General features: G+C 39.2%; 2 protein-coding genes across 2 annotated transcripts in view; one reads left to right on the top strand and one right to left on the bottom strand.

Annotated features, from left to right (window-relative positions):
* The window catches only part of PDE8B (phosphodiesterase 8B), a 299340-nt gene extending 283803 nt beyond the window's left edge, over nucleotides 1–15537 (top strand). Inside the window, exons 20-22 of the mRNA XM_023729447.1 lie at nucleotides 1380–1547; nucleotides 13070–13199; nucleotides 13785–15537. Of these exons, the coding sequence (XP_023585215.1) occupies nucleotides 1380–1547; nucleotides 13070–13199; nucleotides 13785–13894 (408 nt within the window). The 3' untranslated portion in view covers nucleotides 13895–15537. The remainder of the gene's footprint in view (nucleotides 1–1379; nucleotides 1548–13069; nucleotides 13200–13784) is intronic.
* The window catches only part of WDR41 (WD repeat domain 41), a 69342-nt gene continuing 66414 nt past the window's right edge, over nucleotides 12899–15826 (bottom strand). The window contains exon 14 of the transcript XR_002823743.1: nucleotides 12899–13490. The gene's annotated coding sequence lies outside the window, so the exon portion shown is untranslated. The remainder of the gene's footprint in view (nucleotides 13491–15826) is intronic.

The raw sequence follows: 15826 nt of genomic DNA, 5'->3' as shown, positions 1-15826 counted from the left end.
TGGGAAAGGAAGTTCACATCTCTATTGTTTAAAATGAGATCAACTGTCTTCTGAAACCATGAAGCTGTTTATAGTCCCATAAAGGTCATTCCTGTTGAGCTGATAAGTGAATGGATGATGAATTGTCTTAAAAATAACTTGACAAATAATAAGACTATCTGTGTAGGACCCACCACATGAGCAGCCTAGGTGGAGGCACAGTGCCCATCTCACCTGTGTTCAGTCTCATCTCCCGGGGATTCCACAAAACATTGCTGGGACACTTTCATTCCACACAGGACTTACGGGAATAAGGACCTGGGGAATTAAAAAATATGCAGAATCATAGAATTTAGAATTGGGAAGGTCATCTTAGGATGACCAAGTAAGCCCCCAACTTTGTGTTGAGATTTATTATTTGCCACAGCATCTACAGTAGGCAGTATTTTCCCAATAGTAAGCAATCAAAACCTTCAGAACATATTCTGCCCACTGACAATCTAATAAATAGGTTCAGTCTCAAAACAAAATAATCAAAAACTCTTAAATGTCTTGCAGTCTTTCAGCTTGCAGAGCTCTGGAGAGCTAATTAACTTTTCACATAATCAATGTGATGGTGTCTTTGAAAATAGAGAATAACAGTTTTTCAGGGTTTTGTATAACTGGCCTATTATATTGCATTTATTTAAGCCTACTTACGTATCTGGCCACATGGCTCAGGACCACTGATATCTGTCACTAGATACATACCGGTATTTGACCAGTCCTTTTAAACATGGCTGAACACACTTGGTCCTGCTGTGGCCCACTTCTGCTCCTACTGCCCTTAACTTACATGACTCACATTCCCCATCACCCAGTCCAAAGAACAGCCAGGAAAATGTACAAATGGACACTTGGGCAAGTTACAAGGAGTGGGACATAAAGTCGTAGGCGAGAGGGAACAGGCAGGCATAATAAGTAGTATGTGCTAATCTCCCATCTTTATTAAAGAAACACAAAGTCCTGCTTTTATACATTTCCTGATAAAACTGAGAGAAAAGCCCTCCTTCTTTAAGATTACATACCAAACTGCTCAAAAACTGGTTGTAGCAGTTATTCTGGGGAAGAGGGTGGAAGTGAGGGGTGGGTAGGTGGTGATAGGGACATTCGCCTTTTAAAATCTTTTTTTTTTTTTTTTTTACTTGAAGGATTTTTTTGTTGTTATTGCTGCTGCTTTTTTATAACAAGTGTATATCAGTGTATTATACATAGAATTAAGGAAAGGACAAGTCCTCCATTGCTCTGAGTCCCAATGACACCTAAGTGTGCCTGGGCAGTCACCATTTGTTTGGTCAGCAGCCCTAGTAGGCTTCACCATCATCTTGAATCAACGCTGATCTGACAGTCTATTTTTTCAGATTGAAGGCAGTGACTGTGAATGCAACCCTGTTGGGAAGAACTTTCCTGAAAACCAAATGCTGATCAAGCGCATGATGATTAAGTGTGCTGATGTGGCCAACCCATGCCGCCCCTTGGACCTGTGCATTGAATGGGCCGGGAGGATCTCTGAGGAATATTTTGCACAGGTGAGCTGCCTCTCTAGGTGAATGAGCCCCTGGGTTTTAAAAAAAAAAAGAAAAAAGTTAACTCTCCAGCTGATTTCTGTCAATTAGTAAACTCCTCCTCCCTGAAAGGAAACAGTTCACTCCTACCTGGGGTAGACTCCTGTTTCCTTCAAGGGACTGACTGATGTGGTTGGTGATGTTGTCATTAACCAAAGCCTCTCTCAGGTCAGGGTGGGTGGATTGAGCCTTGGGAAGTATCTTTTCATCCTCAAACTGCTGGATCCTGAACTCCTACAAAAACTGGAAAGTTATCCATTCATTCACTAGGTCATTATTGTTTCCATGGTGCTTTATGGGGAACACAGACGTAAGATGCATCCTTGCCTTTGGGTGGTTCACAATCCAGTAGAAAGAAGATGTAGACATAAATAGGTCCACACATTGGATAAAAGTGACAAGCAGTTCTAAAAGAGGTACACATTAAGTGCTATAGGAGTTGAGAAAGATTTAGTCTATATAAAAGAGGGGGCTTTGTGGACGTGATGTTAGAGCTGGTTTTTGAAGGATTCAGAAATGTGAAATAGGTAAGGACCTTCTGAAAGAATGAAGCAAAATTAGTGAGGTGAGAAAATAGAATTTTTATATGAAGGGAACAGCAATATTTAGTTCAATTTGACTACGGCAGGGTAAAGAGGAGTTTATAGGAGAAAAGGCCAGAAAACAGTGGATAGCAAGATACCATTTGAAAAAAGTCCCTACTTCCAGAGAATAGGCTCTAAGGATTAATGTGTATGTGTGTGACAGAGAAAAACCAACAAATAGGTGCTGGCATGCAAGTAGCTGCAAGTACTGAATTTTGGACGGTCTCTATGGCTAGAATGTACCGCTGCAGCAGGATAAATAGCTGATGATGCCTAGATTGGTTGGGAGGGAATGGCCAGCGAGGACCCAGTAAATGAACTGCACCTTTCAAGCCTGACAAGAGAGCACCTGAATTGAAGAAAAGTAGGACAGGTAGTCCAGAAAAGAAGGGGGGGTGGGGACAAACTAGTCCTCTATCTACAATGGTTATTTTAAGGCCACGTGATCAAGTGACCTGAAATGAGGGAGCTGAGCCAAAAGCTGCTACCCAAAAAAAACAAACCTGCTGCCATTGAGTGGATTCTGACTCACAGCAACCCTACAGGACAGAGCAGAAGTGCCTCACAGGGTTTCCAAGGAGTGGCTGGTGGCTTCAAACTGCCGATCTTTTGGTTAGCAGCCGTAGCTCTTAACCACTGCGTCATTAATGGGCTTCCAAAAACCCACAGAGGACTTGAAATTCTATTTCCAGCTCTTCTCAAAATGTGTGAATGGTGAATGGGAAAGAACCACTGTTAAGTTTTTGATGAAGCTCCCTGTTTAGATGTCCACTTCCCAAAAACTAATGTATTAATGTTCACAAGCCAGTGTAACCTAAAAATCAAAAGATACAAATTCTTCTGTTGGCTAAGACGTCTGATCTAGCCTCTGGCTCAACACATCACCAGGAAATATGGATCTTAATATTCAGCTCAGTATGGCCTTATGCATGTGAATATACACTCTAATGTAATACTCAGAACTACACATACATCGAGAGAGCTGCATGGTGTACTGCAGTGGTTCTTAAGCCAGGGCTACATGTTTGAATCACCTGGGGAGCTGGTAAAAAGTGCAGATTCTTAGGCCTCTCCCTAGACCTACTGAATCAGAATCTCTGGTGTCCAGACCTGTGTTTTTAACAAGGTGATTCTGATGCACACTCCTGATTAGAGCCACTGGTTTTTTGGATCAAGCATGCCAAAGAATCAGAAGATCTAGGCTCAAGTCTTGGTTCTATCAGGTGAATTGCTGAGTCAGCTTAGGCAAATTCCTTAATTTCTCTGAATCTGTCCCACATCTGTCAAGTGCAATATCATGATTGTGAGACGATTGTAATATATACAAAAGCATGGGTCATTTAAATATTCAACCTAGATAAATGTTAAGTCAATTTGGATAAATCTGTGTGTACAGCATTTACCTATGAGGTATATAAATCCGTAACTGGTTTATTGAAGAGCCTGGACTCAGTAGGGTACATCAGAAAAATAGCTTAGTCTTCTGTCGCCATCCTACAAACCTGATCTTTTGTATTCCCTTCCATGCGGCAGGACAGTATTTCAGGCAGATTTCAGTTTTTTCTGGTTACCTTAAACTTTTTGGTGTCAGGATTCCTTTATAGTCTTAAAAATTGTTGGTACCCCTCAAAGAGCTTTTGTTTATGTGGGTTTTCACTATCAGTATTTACTGTATTCAAAATTAAAACTGAAAAAAATTGATTTTTTTTTAAATTATTGATTTTAAAAAAATATATTAGTATTAAAAATATTAAGATAAATAACTATATTTTCTAAAACCAAAAATAAATGAAAAGAGTGGCCTTGTCTTACATTTTTGCACTTTATTTAATGTCTAGCTTAGTAGAAAACAGCTGAATTGTCTTATTTGCTTCTGCATTCCATTTATTGTGATATATTGTTTTGGTTGAAGTATATGGAGAAAATCCAGCTTCATGTAGATATGTAACTGGAAAAGGGAGTAGTATTTTAATAGCTTTTCAGATTAATTGTGGATATTTTTCCTTGATACTATACCAAAACTTGTCAAGTGGCAGTTAAGATTAGCTGCAAAGTGTAGAATCTGAATATTATAACAATGAACTTTTCCTATTCTGTTGCATTCAAATCCATGGGTTGATCTTGCACTTTAAAGAGATTTTATGCATGCATGATTTTGTAACATCATGCATATTGGTCTTTTGGAAAATAATACTGTTCATTAAAATATGCACATCATGCAAATGTTGACATATTATGCAATATCAAAAAATCACAATCTTTTAGTATCACTACTGTTCTCATCAGCTACATCTGTGGAAAGAGATGACAGAAAAGCTTAATATCATCAGTCAGAATAAGGTCAGGGGCCGACTGTGGAACAGACCATCAGTTGCTCATATGCAAGTTCAAGGTGAAACTGAAGAAAATTAGAACAAGTCCACAGAGCCAAAGTATGACCTTGAGTATATCCCATCTGAATTTAGAGACCATCTCAAGAATAGATTTGACACATTGAACACTAATGACTGAAGACCAGACAAGCTGTGGAATGAAGAAAGCAAGAGGTCCTTAAAAAGACAGGAAAGAAAAGACCAAAATAGATGTCAGAAGAGACTCTGAAACTTGCTCTTGAACATCAGGTAGCCAAAGCAAAAGGAAGAAATGATGCAGTAAAAGAACTGAACAGAAGATTTCCAAGGATGGCTCGAGAAGACAAAGTAAAGTATTATAATGACATGTGCAAAGACCTGGAGATAGAAAACCAAAAGGGAAGAACACACTTGGCATTTCTCAAGCTGAAAGAACTGAAGAAAAACTTCAAGCCTCGGGTTGTAATAGTGAAGGATTCTATGAGGAAAATATTAAATAACACAGGAAACATCAAAAGAAGATGGAATACAGACTCATTATACCAAAAAGAACTGGTTGACAACCGTTTCTCGAGGTAACATATGATCAGGAACCGATGGTACTGAAGGAAGTTCAAGCTGCACTGAAGGCACTGGCAAAAAACAAGGCTCCAGGAACTGACGGAATACCAACTGAGATGTTTCAGCAAACGGATGCAGCACTGGAAGTGCTCACTCGTCTATGCCAAGAAATTTGGAAGACAGCTACCTGGCCAACCAACTGGAAGAGATCTATATTTATGCCTATTCCCAAGGAAGGTGATCCAACCAAATGCAGAAATTATCAAACAATATCATTAGTATCACACACAAGTAAAATTTTGCTGAAGATCATTCAAAAGCGGCTACAGCAGTAATATCGACAGGGAACTGCCAGAAATTCAGGCCAGATTCAGAGGAGGACCTGGAATGAGGGATATCATTGCTGATGTCAGATGGATCTTGGCTGAAAGCAGATAATACCAGAAAGATGTCTACCTGTGTTTTACTGACTATGCAAAAGCATTCAGCTGTGTGGATCATAACAAATTATGGATAATATTGTGAAGAATGGGAGTTCCAGAACACTTAATTGTGGTCATGAGGAAACTGTACATAGATCAAGAGGCAGTTGTTCAGACAGAGTAAGTGTATACTGCATGGTTTAAAGTCAGGAAAGGTGTGTGTCAGGGCTGTATCCTTTCATCATACCTATTCGATCTGTATGCTGAACAAATAATCTGAGAAGCTGGACTGTATGAAGAAGAAGGGGCATCAGGATTGGAGGAAGACTCATTAACAACCTGCGGTATGCAGATGACACAACCTTGCTTGCTGAAAGTGAAAAGGACCTGAAGCACTTACTGATGAAGATCAAAGACCACAGCTTTCAGTATGGATTACACCTCAGCATAAAACAAAAATCCTCCCAATGGACCAGTAAGCAACATCATGATAAAGAGAGAAAAGATTGAAGTTGTCAAGGATTTCATTTTACTTGGATCCATAATCAACACCCATGGAAGCAACAGTCAAGAAATCCAAGGGCCCATTGCATTGGACAAATCTGCTGCAAAAGACCTCTTTAAAGTGTTGAAAAGAAAGATGTCATCTTGAAGACTAAGATGTGCCTGACCCAAGCCATGGTATTTTCAATTGCATCATGTGCATCCAGAAGCTGGACAATGAATAAGGAAGACTGAAGAATTGACGCCTTTGAATTGTGGTGTTGGCGAAAAGAATTGTTGTGTTGACTGCCAAAAGAACGAACAAATCTGTTTTAGAAGAAGTACAACCAGAATGCTTCTTAAAGCAAGGATGGTGAGACTATGTCTTACATACTTTGGATATGTTGTCAGGAGAGGTCAGTCTTTGGAGAAGGACATCACACATGGTAAAGTAGAGGGTCAGGGAAAAAGAGGAAGACCCTCAAAGAGATGGATTGACACAGTGGCTGCAACAATGGGCTCAAACGTAACAACGATTGTGGGCATGGCGCAGGAGTGGACAATGTTTCATTCTGTTGTACATAGGGTTGCTGAGTTGGAACCCACTTGACGGCACCTAACAACAACTGTTCCCATCAGAAAAACTTTTAAGTGAGAAGCTGTCAAGCTCACAGTGGCCCATACAAGTTTTCCAAAGATTTCATTTGAATACTTTATCATCATTGGCAAAACAATTCAATGTTTTCCTTGAAATGACAAGCTCACTTCATTTGTTTTTAAGAAAATGTCAGCCAGATACCCAATCTGAACAATCAGAGTTTTGTCTGTCATTCTTTCAAGGAAAAATGGTGTTCCATTGAAGGGGAGGGGGCAGCTAGTTCAGCTCATAACTCAGTCACATAAATACTTTTCTTTGAGACAAACCATCACACTTAGGTGTGTAGCAGAAATGCTTCAAATGTGTATACTTCACACTTCGTCAAACAAAATATGAAAAAGACATGTACTCAAAGTCGAGATTTAACAAAATAATTCTTACTGCTTCAATAGGACATTCTTAAGTGAAATTGGCTTTTTTTGTTTTTGTTTTTTTTTTACTGTGAGCATGTGGCAGTAATACAATGAATACTGGCATAGTTTCATTGTATTAACTTTGCTAAATAAAGGATCAGAAATTTTACCCACCATTGCTTCTTCTGCATTCTCAGTGTAAATGTTAATACAGTAAAAAAAAAAAAAAAAAGGAAACAGTGTCTTAGTATTATTCTGAAAATAGTTTAGACCTTGTAGAGCCCCTGAAAGGGTCTCAGGGACTCCAGGTCTGAGGACCACACTGTGAGAACTATTAGGGCATAAAACAGTTTCTCACTCTGAGATATTTTAAAAACATAATCTAAATCAAAACTTTTCATCTCACATCCAGGTCAGATGTTCTCCCCTTTCCTACACCACAGACCTGATCCAGGCTCAGAAATATACAGTGAGGAAGAGGAGGCAAAGTCAGCTTGCTGTTTGTTTTATTCACTTCAGTTGCTGCCTCTGGCTTCACCTGGGTTGCAGCCAGAAGAGGAATGAGAGGAAAAGAACTAGGTTTTTCTTGACTGGTGCTGTTTTAATCTGGAGTTGGTAAAGATATTCAGATTATGGTGCTTTTTCTTGTGGAGTGCTTTTATGGCTCTTTAGAGACCACTCCTCCTGCTGGGGATCTGACACTTCACTGTTCCCTAATGTGTATGATGTCCTTTCCAGGTGACCTCCTTGTTGTTGTTAGTTGCCAGGCGAGTGGATTCCAATTCATAGCAACCACACGTACTACAAAGTAGAACTGCTCCATAGGGTTTTCTTGGCTGTAATGTTTATGGAAGCAGATTGCCAAACCTTTTCTTCCATGGTACAACTGGATGGGTTTGAACCGCCAACCTTTAGGTTAGCAGTCAAGCAGGAACCTTTTGAGCCACCTAGGGACCTAGGTGACCTTGTATAACTCTTATAAGCTTGTTATTGCTTTACCAACTCCTACAAATTCAAATCCTCAATGTGCTCAATCTCATTTATAGGCTGGAGATGAATGATGGATTAAATGCTACAGATCCAGTTTCCTTATTCTTAATCAAACCTGTTTAGATGATCTACCACCATTCTATAGAATTTGGAAGGGCTTGTTCTATTTTGGGACCTCACCCAAAATTGAGTCTTAAGAAAAAAGAAATTGCACCTAATGACCTCTTATACATCTATACACACAGGCATACATTTCTATATACATGCTTAGGTATTTGTATCCCCTTTGCCTTCCAAAGCCCTGCAACACATTAACTCCCTGGTTAATATTTTTTGATAACACTAGAGTTTAGTATTCTATTAACACCTATTTTTTCATGTCATCTTCAGACATCTGGAGACTGTGTTAGGGCTGAATCCAATTTATTAAACATCCCTGGAAATTAAAGTACAGGCATCCTCCCTTGTAGCAACAGTTGTGTTCCTGAAATGCCAAGAACTAGATTTTTGAAAATCTTTTTTTCTTATTGATTTTAGTTTTTAAAATACAAGTTCATCCAGTGGTACCTCTAGTTGATAAATTAGCACTAGATCCAACTCTATTTAAAAGAGGGACTTTTAGAAAAAAATCTTTTTAATCACTGAGTACCTGTTTTATGAACTTGGATTTTGAATGTGTACTGAATCTGCTTATTGTGGAAACTATGTAGGGAGGTAGCAGGGTTTTTATGAGGAGTCAGCCAGAAGGCAAAGGAGACCTACTACACAATGAGAATCAGAGAGCTGAAGGCCCTAGAGTTCACACAAAGGCACACATGTGACCCGGTGTCTTTCCTGGACTACTTCCTTCTGATGTATTTGTTAAAATGTATATTACTATGCCTCAGACCAGGCCTGCTGAAGAAGCATTCCTGATGGTTGGGCCTAGCAACCTGCATCTTAACAAGTGCCCCCTGGAGCTAGTTATACACACAATAGTACCAGTTACCAGTTGTGACTCCTGGGGACCTGTGTGTCTGTTTTCAATGGCTGATTTTTCAGAAGCAGATCATCAGACCTTTCTTCTAAGGTGTGTATGGATGAACTCAAACCTCAAACCTCACAGTTAGCAGCCAACCATGTTAACCGTTTGTACCACCCAGGGATTCCACACACTATATTCCTATTATAGTACTATATTAGAACTGTATTTATAGGCACCAGGTAGCCATAGAAAGGTTGGGAGATATAAAAATAGCTTTGTTCTTCCCATTGAAAGTTTTGTGTTTTTTTTTATTGTACTTTAGGTGAAGGCTTACAGAACAAGTAGTTTCTCATGAAACAGTAGTACACGTATTGTTTTATGACATTGGTTAACAACCTCACAACATGTCAACCCTCTAACTTCTCAACCTTTTTTTGGTGAAATACACATAGACAAAGATACACCATTTCAAAAATTTCTACAGGCACAGTTCAGTGACATTGACTACACTCTTCCAATTGTGCTGCTATTCTCACTTAAGATGAAGGCGTACAGAACAAAATAGTTTCTCATTTAACAGTTACTACACATGTTGCCCTATGACAATGGTTAACAATCTCACAACACATCAACAATATCTTTACTCAACCTTGGGTTCCCTATCACCAGCTTCCTGCATTCTGGCCCTTGTCACTGGACTACTGTACCTCATTAGTCCCATTTGGTTTTACGGGGCTGTCCACTCCCAGGCTGAAGGATGAACCTTGGAGATAACTTCACCACCCACTGAAAGTTTTAAGCAGGAGAGTAACGTGGACACTCCTGTGCTTTAGATAACTTAATCTAACAGTACCATGAAGAAAGCATTGGAAAGTAGAAGATTAAAGATTCACAGGAACGTATGGAATAAAGGCCTGGACTAAAGTAAAGGCAATGAGAAGAGGACAGATTCTGGAGATTATTTAGAGTGTAAAACAGGTCTTGATAAAGGAGATGTTAGAGTCAGGGATGATTCCCAGTTGCTGGCTTAGATGACTAGGGCAGCTGGCAGTGTCATCAAGAGATGTTTAATGAAAAGCATCAAAGAGCAAGGTTTTTAGGAAGTGGAGGGAGATATAATTAGTAATGATTTGGATATAAGGAAATTGAAATGTCAGTGACACATTCATGTGGAGATGCTCTTGTAGGTACTGTATCTAGGACTGGATCTGAAAAGAAAGGTGTTGTAGGCTAGAGATAGTGACAGGAGTCACCATTTTTTAGTATAAATGAAGGAGTAGGAGAGACGATCCACTGAAAGAAATAGAGGATAATTATATGAGATTTAAAAACCAAACCTGGGGGACAACATATTTAGACCATGGAAAAAGGAGAACAGAATAATGTGCTGCATGGAAGCCAAGAAAGAGAATTTCAAAAAAGGGAGGGGAGTATAAACAATCTCATCCTGCAAGTGGGAATATGATAAAAAAAAATAATAATAAACAATGCTCACTGGATTTGGAAATTGGCAAATTGTTTATAACCTTAGTAGAAGGTTCAGTAGGAATAGTACAGGGTCATCCGTCATACAGCAATCGATGAGGGAAAAATGGGATGGGAGAAGGGCACAGCAGATATAGCCCATTTTCAAAGTTTTGGTAAAAAGGAAGCGAGCGTGACAGCTAGAACCGAGCTGAAGGGTCAAGATTGTTTCTCTCACCTCCTTTCTCTTTCATTTTTTATCATCATAAGAGACAGTGTAGGTTTATAGGCTGGGGGGAAGGAGGGGCTGACAGACAAAAACAGTTATCAATGGAGTTAAGCCTCAGAGCAAACAGGAAGAATTAGGATCAAAGGGCAGGTGAAAAGACAGGTCTTGAACAGGAGGGAAACTCATTGTCTGAGGTAGAATAGGAAGTCAAAGGAATTCACACTTGATGGGCTGGGTTTTCGTCTGAAAGAATCAAGAACCTCTCCTGAGAGTAAGTGGGGTAGAGGGGAATCAGAGGCTAGACAGGTGTGGGGTAGAGAGGAATCAGAGGCTAGACAGCTTTAACGGTTGGAGAAGCTGAGAAGGAGGACGTAACAAAAGGCAAGTACAATAACTGAAAAGTAGCGCTGAGCCCAGTGGACACTGGAAAGTGATTTATAGTGGAACCAGTCTGTATGGTGCATGGTTTCCTCCAGAAGCTCTCAGCCTCATGGGTCACTGTCCACTCTGAATAGAGAAGGTGGATATGCACTTGGAAGTTTAAGAATGTCTCAAGAGAGGGCAAGAGAATTGAGGGTTCTGGCCAGATAATAAGGCCTCATGTATGTAAGAGAGGATAGGACAAGGCTGATGACGTAGACAAAAATGAAGGGCTGTAGGGACTGAAATTATCAGTGACGTCATAGAATAAATATATCAAGAGTATAATAAGCAAGTTGGAAAAACAGGACAGTATGGTCAAGAGTAAGGGACACTGAATTTATGCTTTTAAATGTAACACTGATGTGACTAGGTCCCAAGGAATGGCCATGGGAATGGGCTGTTGAAGTATAATGGTCACTGAATGGAGATACTTAATTCCTCAGCAATGTGAAGGTGGAAATGAGCGTTAGAGATTAACCTGGATATTGATGGATGTATGCTAAGAGGAGTAAAGGTGGTACAGACAGCATAAACTAGTAAAAGATGGTTATCAACTGCACATCTTGAGGGCAGAACAAGAGAAATGAATCCTGCAAGATGAAGGATTCAGATTAAAGAATTTCCTGTCAATAATTTTAACATTAGATTGAGTTAGTATTTGAGGTAGGCAGTATTCTTCTCTGATCAGCATGGAGTACACAGAATTTGAATTATTTTCTGAGCATAGTAAAAGACATGCTCCTTGCTCCCACATAGCCTAAATTCTAGTGGGGAAGACAAATTAATGATATGATACGGAAGCAGGGCTACAAAGGATTCTTTGTACATTTCCCCCTCCCAGTTTCCTAAGGAAAGGAACTATATTAAACACTCACATGGCTTTTCTCACCTTCTCTTTTCATTGAGCTAAGCATCTAGTCTATTCCTCCTCTGTGTCTTTCTTATTTATTCCTTGACCTGCTATAATCTGGTTTTTTTGCCCAGGGTTTAAGTGCTTAGTCTGTTGCTTAAATAGGCACAAATACTGCTGAAACAGCCTAAGAGACCATAATGAGGCCTGCCTCTGCCTAGTCCCTACTCCCACCCTCCTGGGTTACCAAATGAGATAATGAATAATGGAACTTATTTCCTTTGAAAACGCAGAAAGAAAAATCAGAAATATGAGTAAGGCAAGTGGTCTTTTTCAACGTAGCAATCTTTGGGGACAACTATCTATCTAGAATAGGGGCTTAACTAAACTAGCCTGAAGACCATGAATATAGGCAGAGACCTGAATGCTGATAAAGTGACTGCCAGGGTGGAGATATAATAATAATAAAAAACAGATTACAAAAAAGGGGGTAATGAACTCTGAGATCAAAGCTTCAGGAGGGGCTGTGAAATAGCATACAAAGTAAGAAACTTGAAAGTCAGAAAACCTGAATGTAGTCACTCTGAAGCTCATCAGGTGGTTGATTACAGAAGTCTCAGGACCTTGCTAGGCCCGTTTCTTCACATATGTTACTGTTGTTAGGTGCGGTGGAGTCAGTTCCAACTCATAGTGACCCTATGTACAACAGAACACTGCCCAGTCCTGTGCCATCCTCACAATTGTTCCTATGTTTGAGCCTGTCACTGCAGCCAGTGTGTCAGTCTATCTCTTTGAAGGTCTTCCTCTTTTTTGCTGACCCTCTACTTTGCCAAGCATGATATCCTTCTCCAGGAGCTGGTCCCTCCTGATGACATGTCCAAAGTACGTGAGACGAAGTCTTGCCATCCTCGCTTCTAAGGAGCATTCTGTCTGTACTTCTTCCAAGACAGATTTGTTCATTCTGGCAGTCCATGGTGTATTTATTCTTCATCAACACCATAATTCAAAGGCTCAATTCTTCTTCGGTCTTCCTTATTCAATATATAAAGTTGGATGATATCCTATCTTTACAGGATCGTTCTGAGCAACAAGATGTTAATGCGAAAGCTTCTCACGTGCCCTAGAGCCCCATGTGCTGTTTTTATTTCTTACAGACTGATGAAGAGAAGAGACAGGGGCTACCTGTGGTGATGCCAGTGTTTGACCGGAACACCTGTAGTATCCCCAAGTCCCAGATTTCCTTCATTGATTACTTCATAACAGACATGTTTGATGCTTGGGATGGTAAGATAGTTCATGTTTTGTCCTCCACAAAGAACATTTTAGTATACTTTATGATGATTACCTTTTAATGGCATAGGATGGACCTATAGATAAATTTTATATGAAAAAGTTAGCTGTCAGCTGTTTATGGCCAGGGCAAGGTGCATGTGTACTTTTTGCATTCCCTGGCACAGTGCTTTGTGTACAGAAGACTCATTAGATGTTTGATAAACTGGATAAACAAATCTTAGCCTCTTCAAAGGGCACACTTTTGAAGCTTACAGCTTTTATTCAGTCATTACAGGGAAACCTCTGGAAAGCAAGCAAAATGTATTAAGTCTACTCAAGTCACAAGTTCTTTTGATAATGTCATTAATAGACTTATTTTTTCAATTTTTAATTAAAAGGATCTGTTTGTATTTCAGAAACTAGTGTTAAGGACACCCTTCTCATACTTGTGCGTTCACCTGCAGCCTAAGGCTTAAACCCAGGGTACCTCTCCTCTAATCCTGACCCCAAATTTGTCCCCTTGAGCCCCATCCTTATAAATTCTCCTGTGATCTAATAATTGAATATGCTTCTTTCGATTCTTTTATGTCCCTGCAGCCTTTGCACATCTGCCAGCCCTGATGCAACATTTGGCTGATAACTACAAACACTGGAAGACATTGGATGACCTAAAGTGCAAAAGTCTGAGGCTTCCGTCTGACAACTAAAGCCAAGCCAGAGAACCTGACCCCTTGACCTACAAAAGGCACTGTGAATCACAGTAGTGTAAGCAAGAGGCTTTCCTTTATAATGAAAATGACAAATGTAGGTTAAGGAGCTGATGTTTAATATTTGACGTTAAATCATTCAAATCCCCAAATCTCATTTTTCAGAAAGTTATGTTCCATGAAGAAAAATGTTTTTTTGAACAATCACTTAAAAATACTTGGCAAACTCCTTTGCTCTGCTGTCATCCTGCGTGCCCTTGTCAAACCATGGAGCTGATTCTTCGTAATTAGCAGGACACAAAAAGCAGAGACTTGGTGCATGTGAGCCCATCCCCTGGATGATGACCAAGTAAGTTAGTGTTCAGCTCATCTCTTACCATAAAAGTTACCATGACTGTTTAGCTATTTTCCTCAAGAGCATCAGTCTGAAGGAATCATAAGAAGCCCATCTGAACAGATATATCCAAGAGAAAAAAAAAAAACTATATAAAATAAGCAAAACTGGGACCAAGTTATTAGCAAACTAGTTAGCATCATAGCCTCCATGGCTAGATGGTTCTTCTGGTCAATGGTGACACTCAAATTAGAACACAGCCTTGGCCTGGTGAGTGTTCTTTAGACTGGTATCAGCAGTCTCTGCAGCCCTCTGTCTGGTAAAAGAGATTCATCTTAACAGAAGCCATCCATGATGGGGGAGGGAATGACATCTTGTTTTGGGGGAAATCCATAAGCTTCCCTTATTTCTGGGTTACAGAGGCAGCCACAAGGCACTACACTAAGTATTATATAAAAGCCATTAAATTTGAATGCCCTTGGACAAGCTTTTTTTAAAAAGAAAAAATTTATATACATTTGCTGTTTAAAATTTTTATTAAAACAATCTAAATTTTCCAGGTTAAGTCCATGGAGTATGTTGTGCCATGTACCATCTATACATATATATCTGGGGAGGGGAGAGGGGAAGTTTCAAGGTTGAGATGTTTTTAACCTATCTATATTTGAGATCATGCCATTTTACTCTAATGGTGTAAGAAAAAAAAACTGCAAGATGTGTAAATATATCAGAAAATACGCATACAGGGGAGGCAGTAAATACTATTTTAAGCTATTAATTGTACGCTAAAAGCTTCTAAAGCACAGTGCATATTTTTATACAGCTCTTTTCACAACTTTGTGATCTACATAAAGTCAAACTGAGATTCTCCTTTCACCAGCCAACCCTTCTCTATGTATTATAAGTACTAAATATCCAGTAAACAAAATATCTTAGATTTTCTTTCAAATTCTCTGTACGCCATGCTGCATTTTTAAGAGGTATAAACAGAGAGAGTAAATTAATTAAACCAGGAGTTTATTTTTCTTTCAAATGAAAATTGGAATGCAGAACACCTGAAACTGGTAAATGGGAAGAAAAAAAATGATTTGTCGCTACATAATGTGCCAATGTTTTTTTCTATGTTTTGTACCAAAAATGGAAACACATATGACAATTCCATACAAAGAAATGTATCTAACTTATTTTTGTTAGCTAAGAAAACTTGTTTGGTCACTACAGCTGCCAGCTTTGTATTGTAATGCTGCATTATATAAATGTGATGAAAATGTTTTTGTGAAGTACTTGTAACTAAATTCCTACAGCCATTTTTCATTCCCAACAGCTGTTTTATTTTACCTCTTTGGCCTAAATTTTTCATAATTTCAAAATTTTGGTTTAGTGTCCTTTATTTCATGAGTCACATACTTTGTTTTCAGAACACATTAAAATCAGGATGCTAGAATCCCAATTTAAGGAGCTAAATCATGCCTAGGCTTCAAAAACTTGAGGCAAGGACAGCCTTTTTCTGACCATCTTGCTTTCAGTTCCTTTTGGTAAGTAACATTTATCTGGTGACTGACATTTTCTATATGAAACATTACAGCTAACTCAGTGTT

The sequence above is a fragment of the Trichechus manatus genome, unplaced genomic scaffold (genome assembly GCF_000243295.1).
Source record: "Trichechus manatus latirostris isolate Lorelei unplaced genomic scaffold, TriManLat1.0 scaffold00029, whole genome shotgun sequence".
NCBI lineage: Eukaryota > Metazoa > Chordata > Mammalia > Sirenia > Trichechidae > Trichechus > Trichechus manatus.
This window is presented reverse-complemented; position numbering and strand designations above follow the sequence as displayed.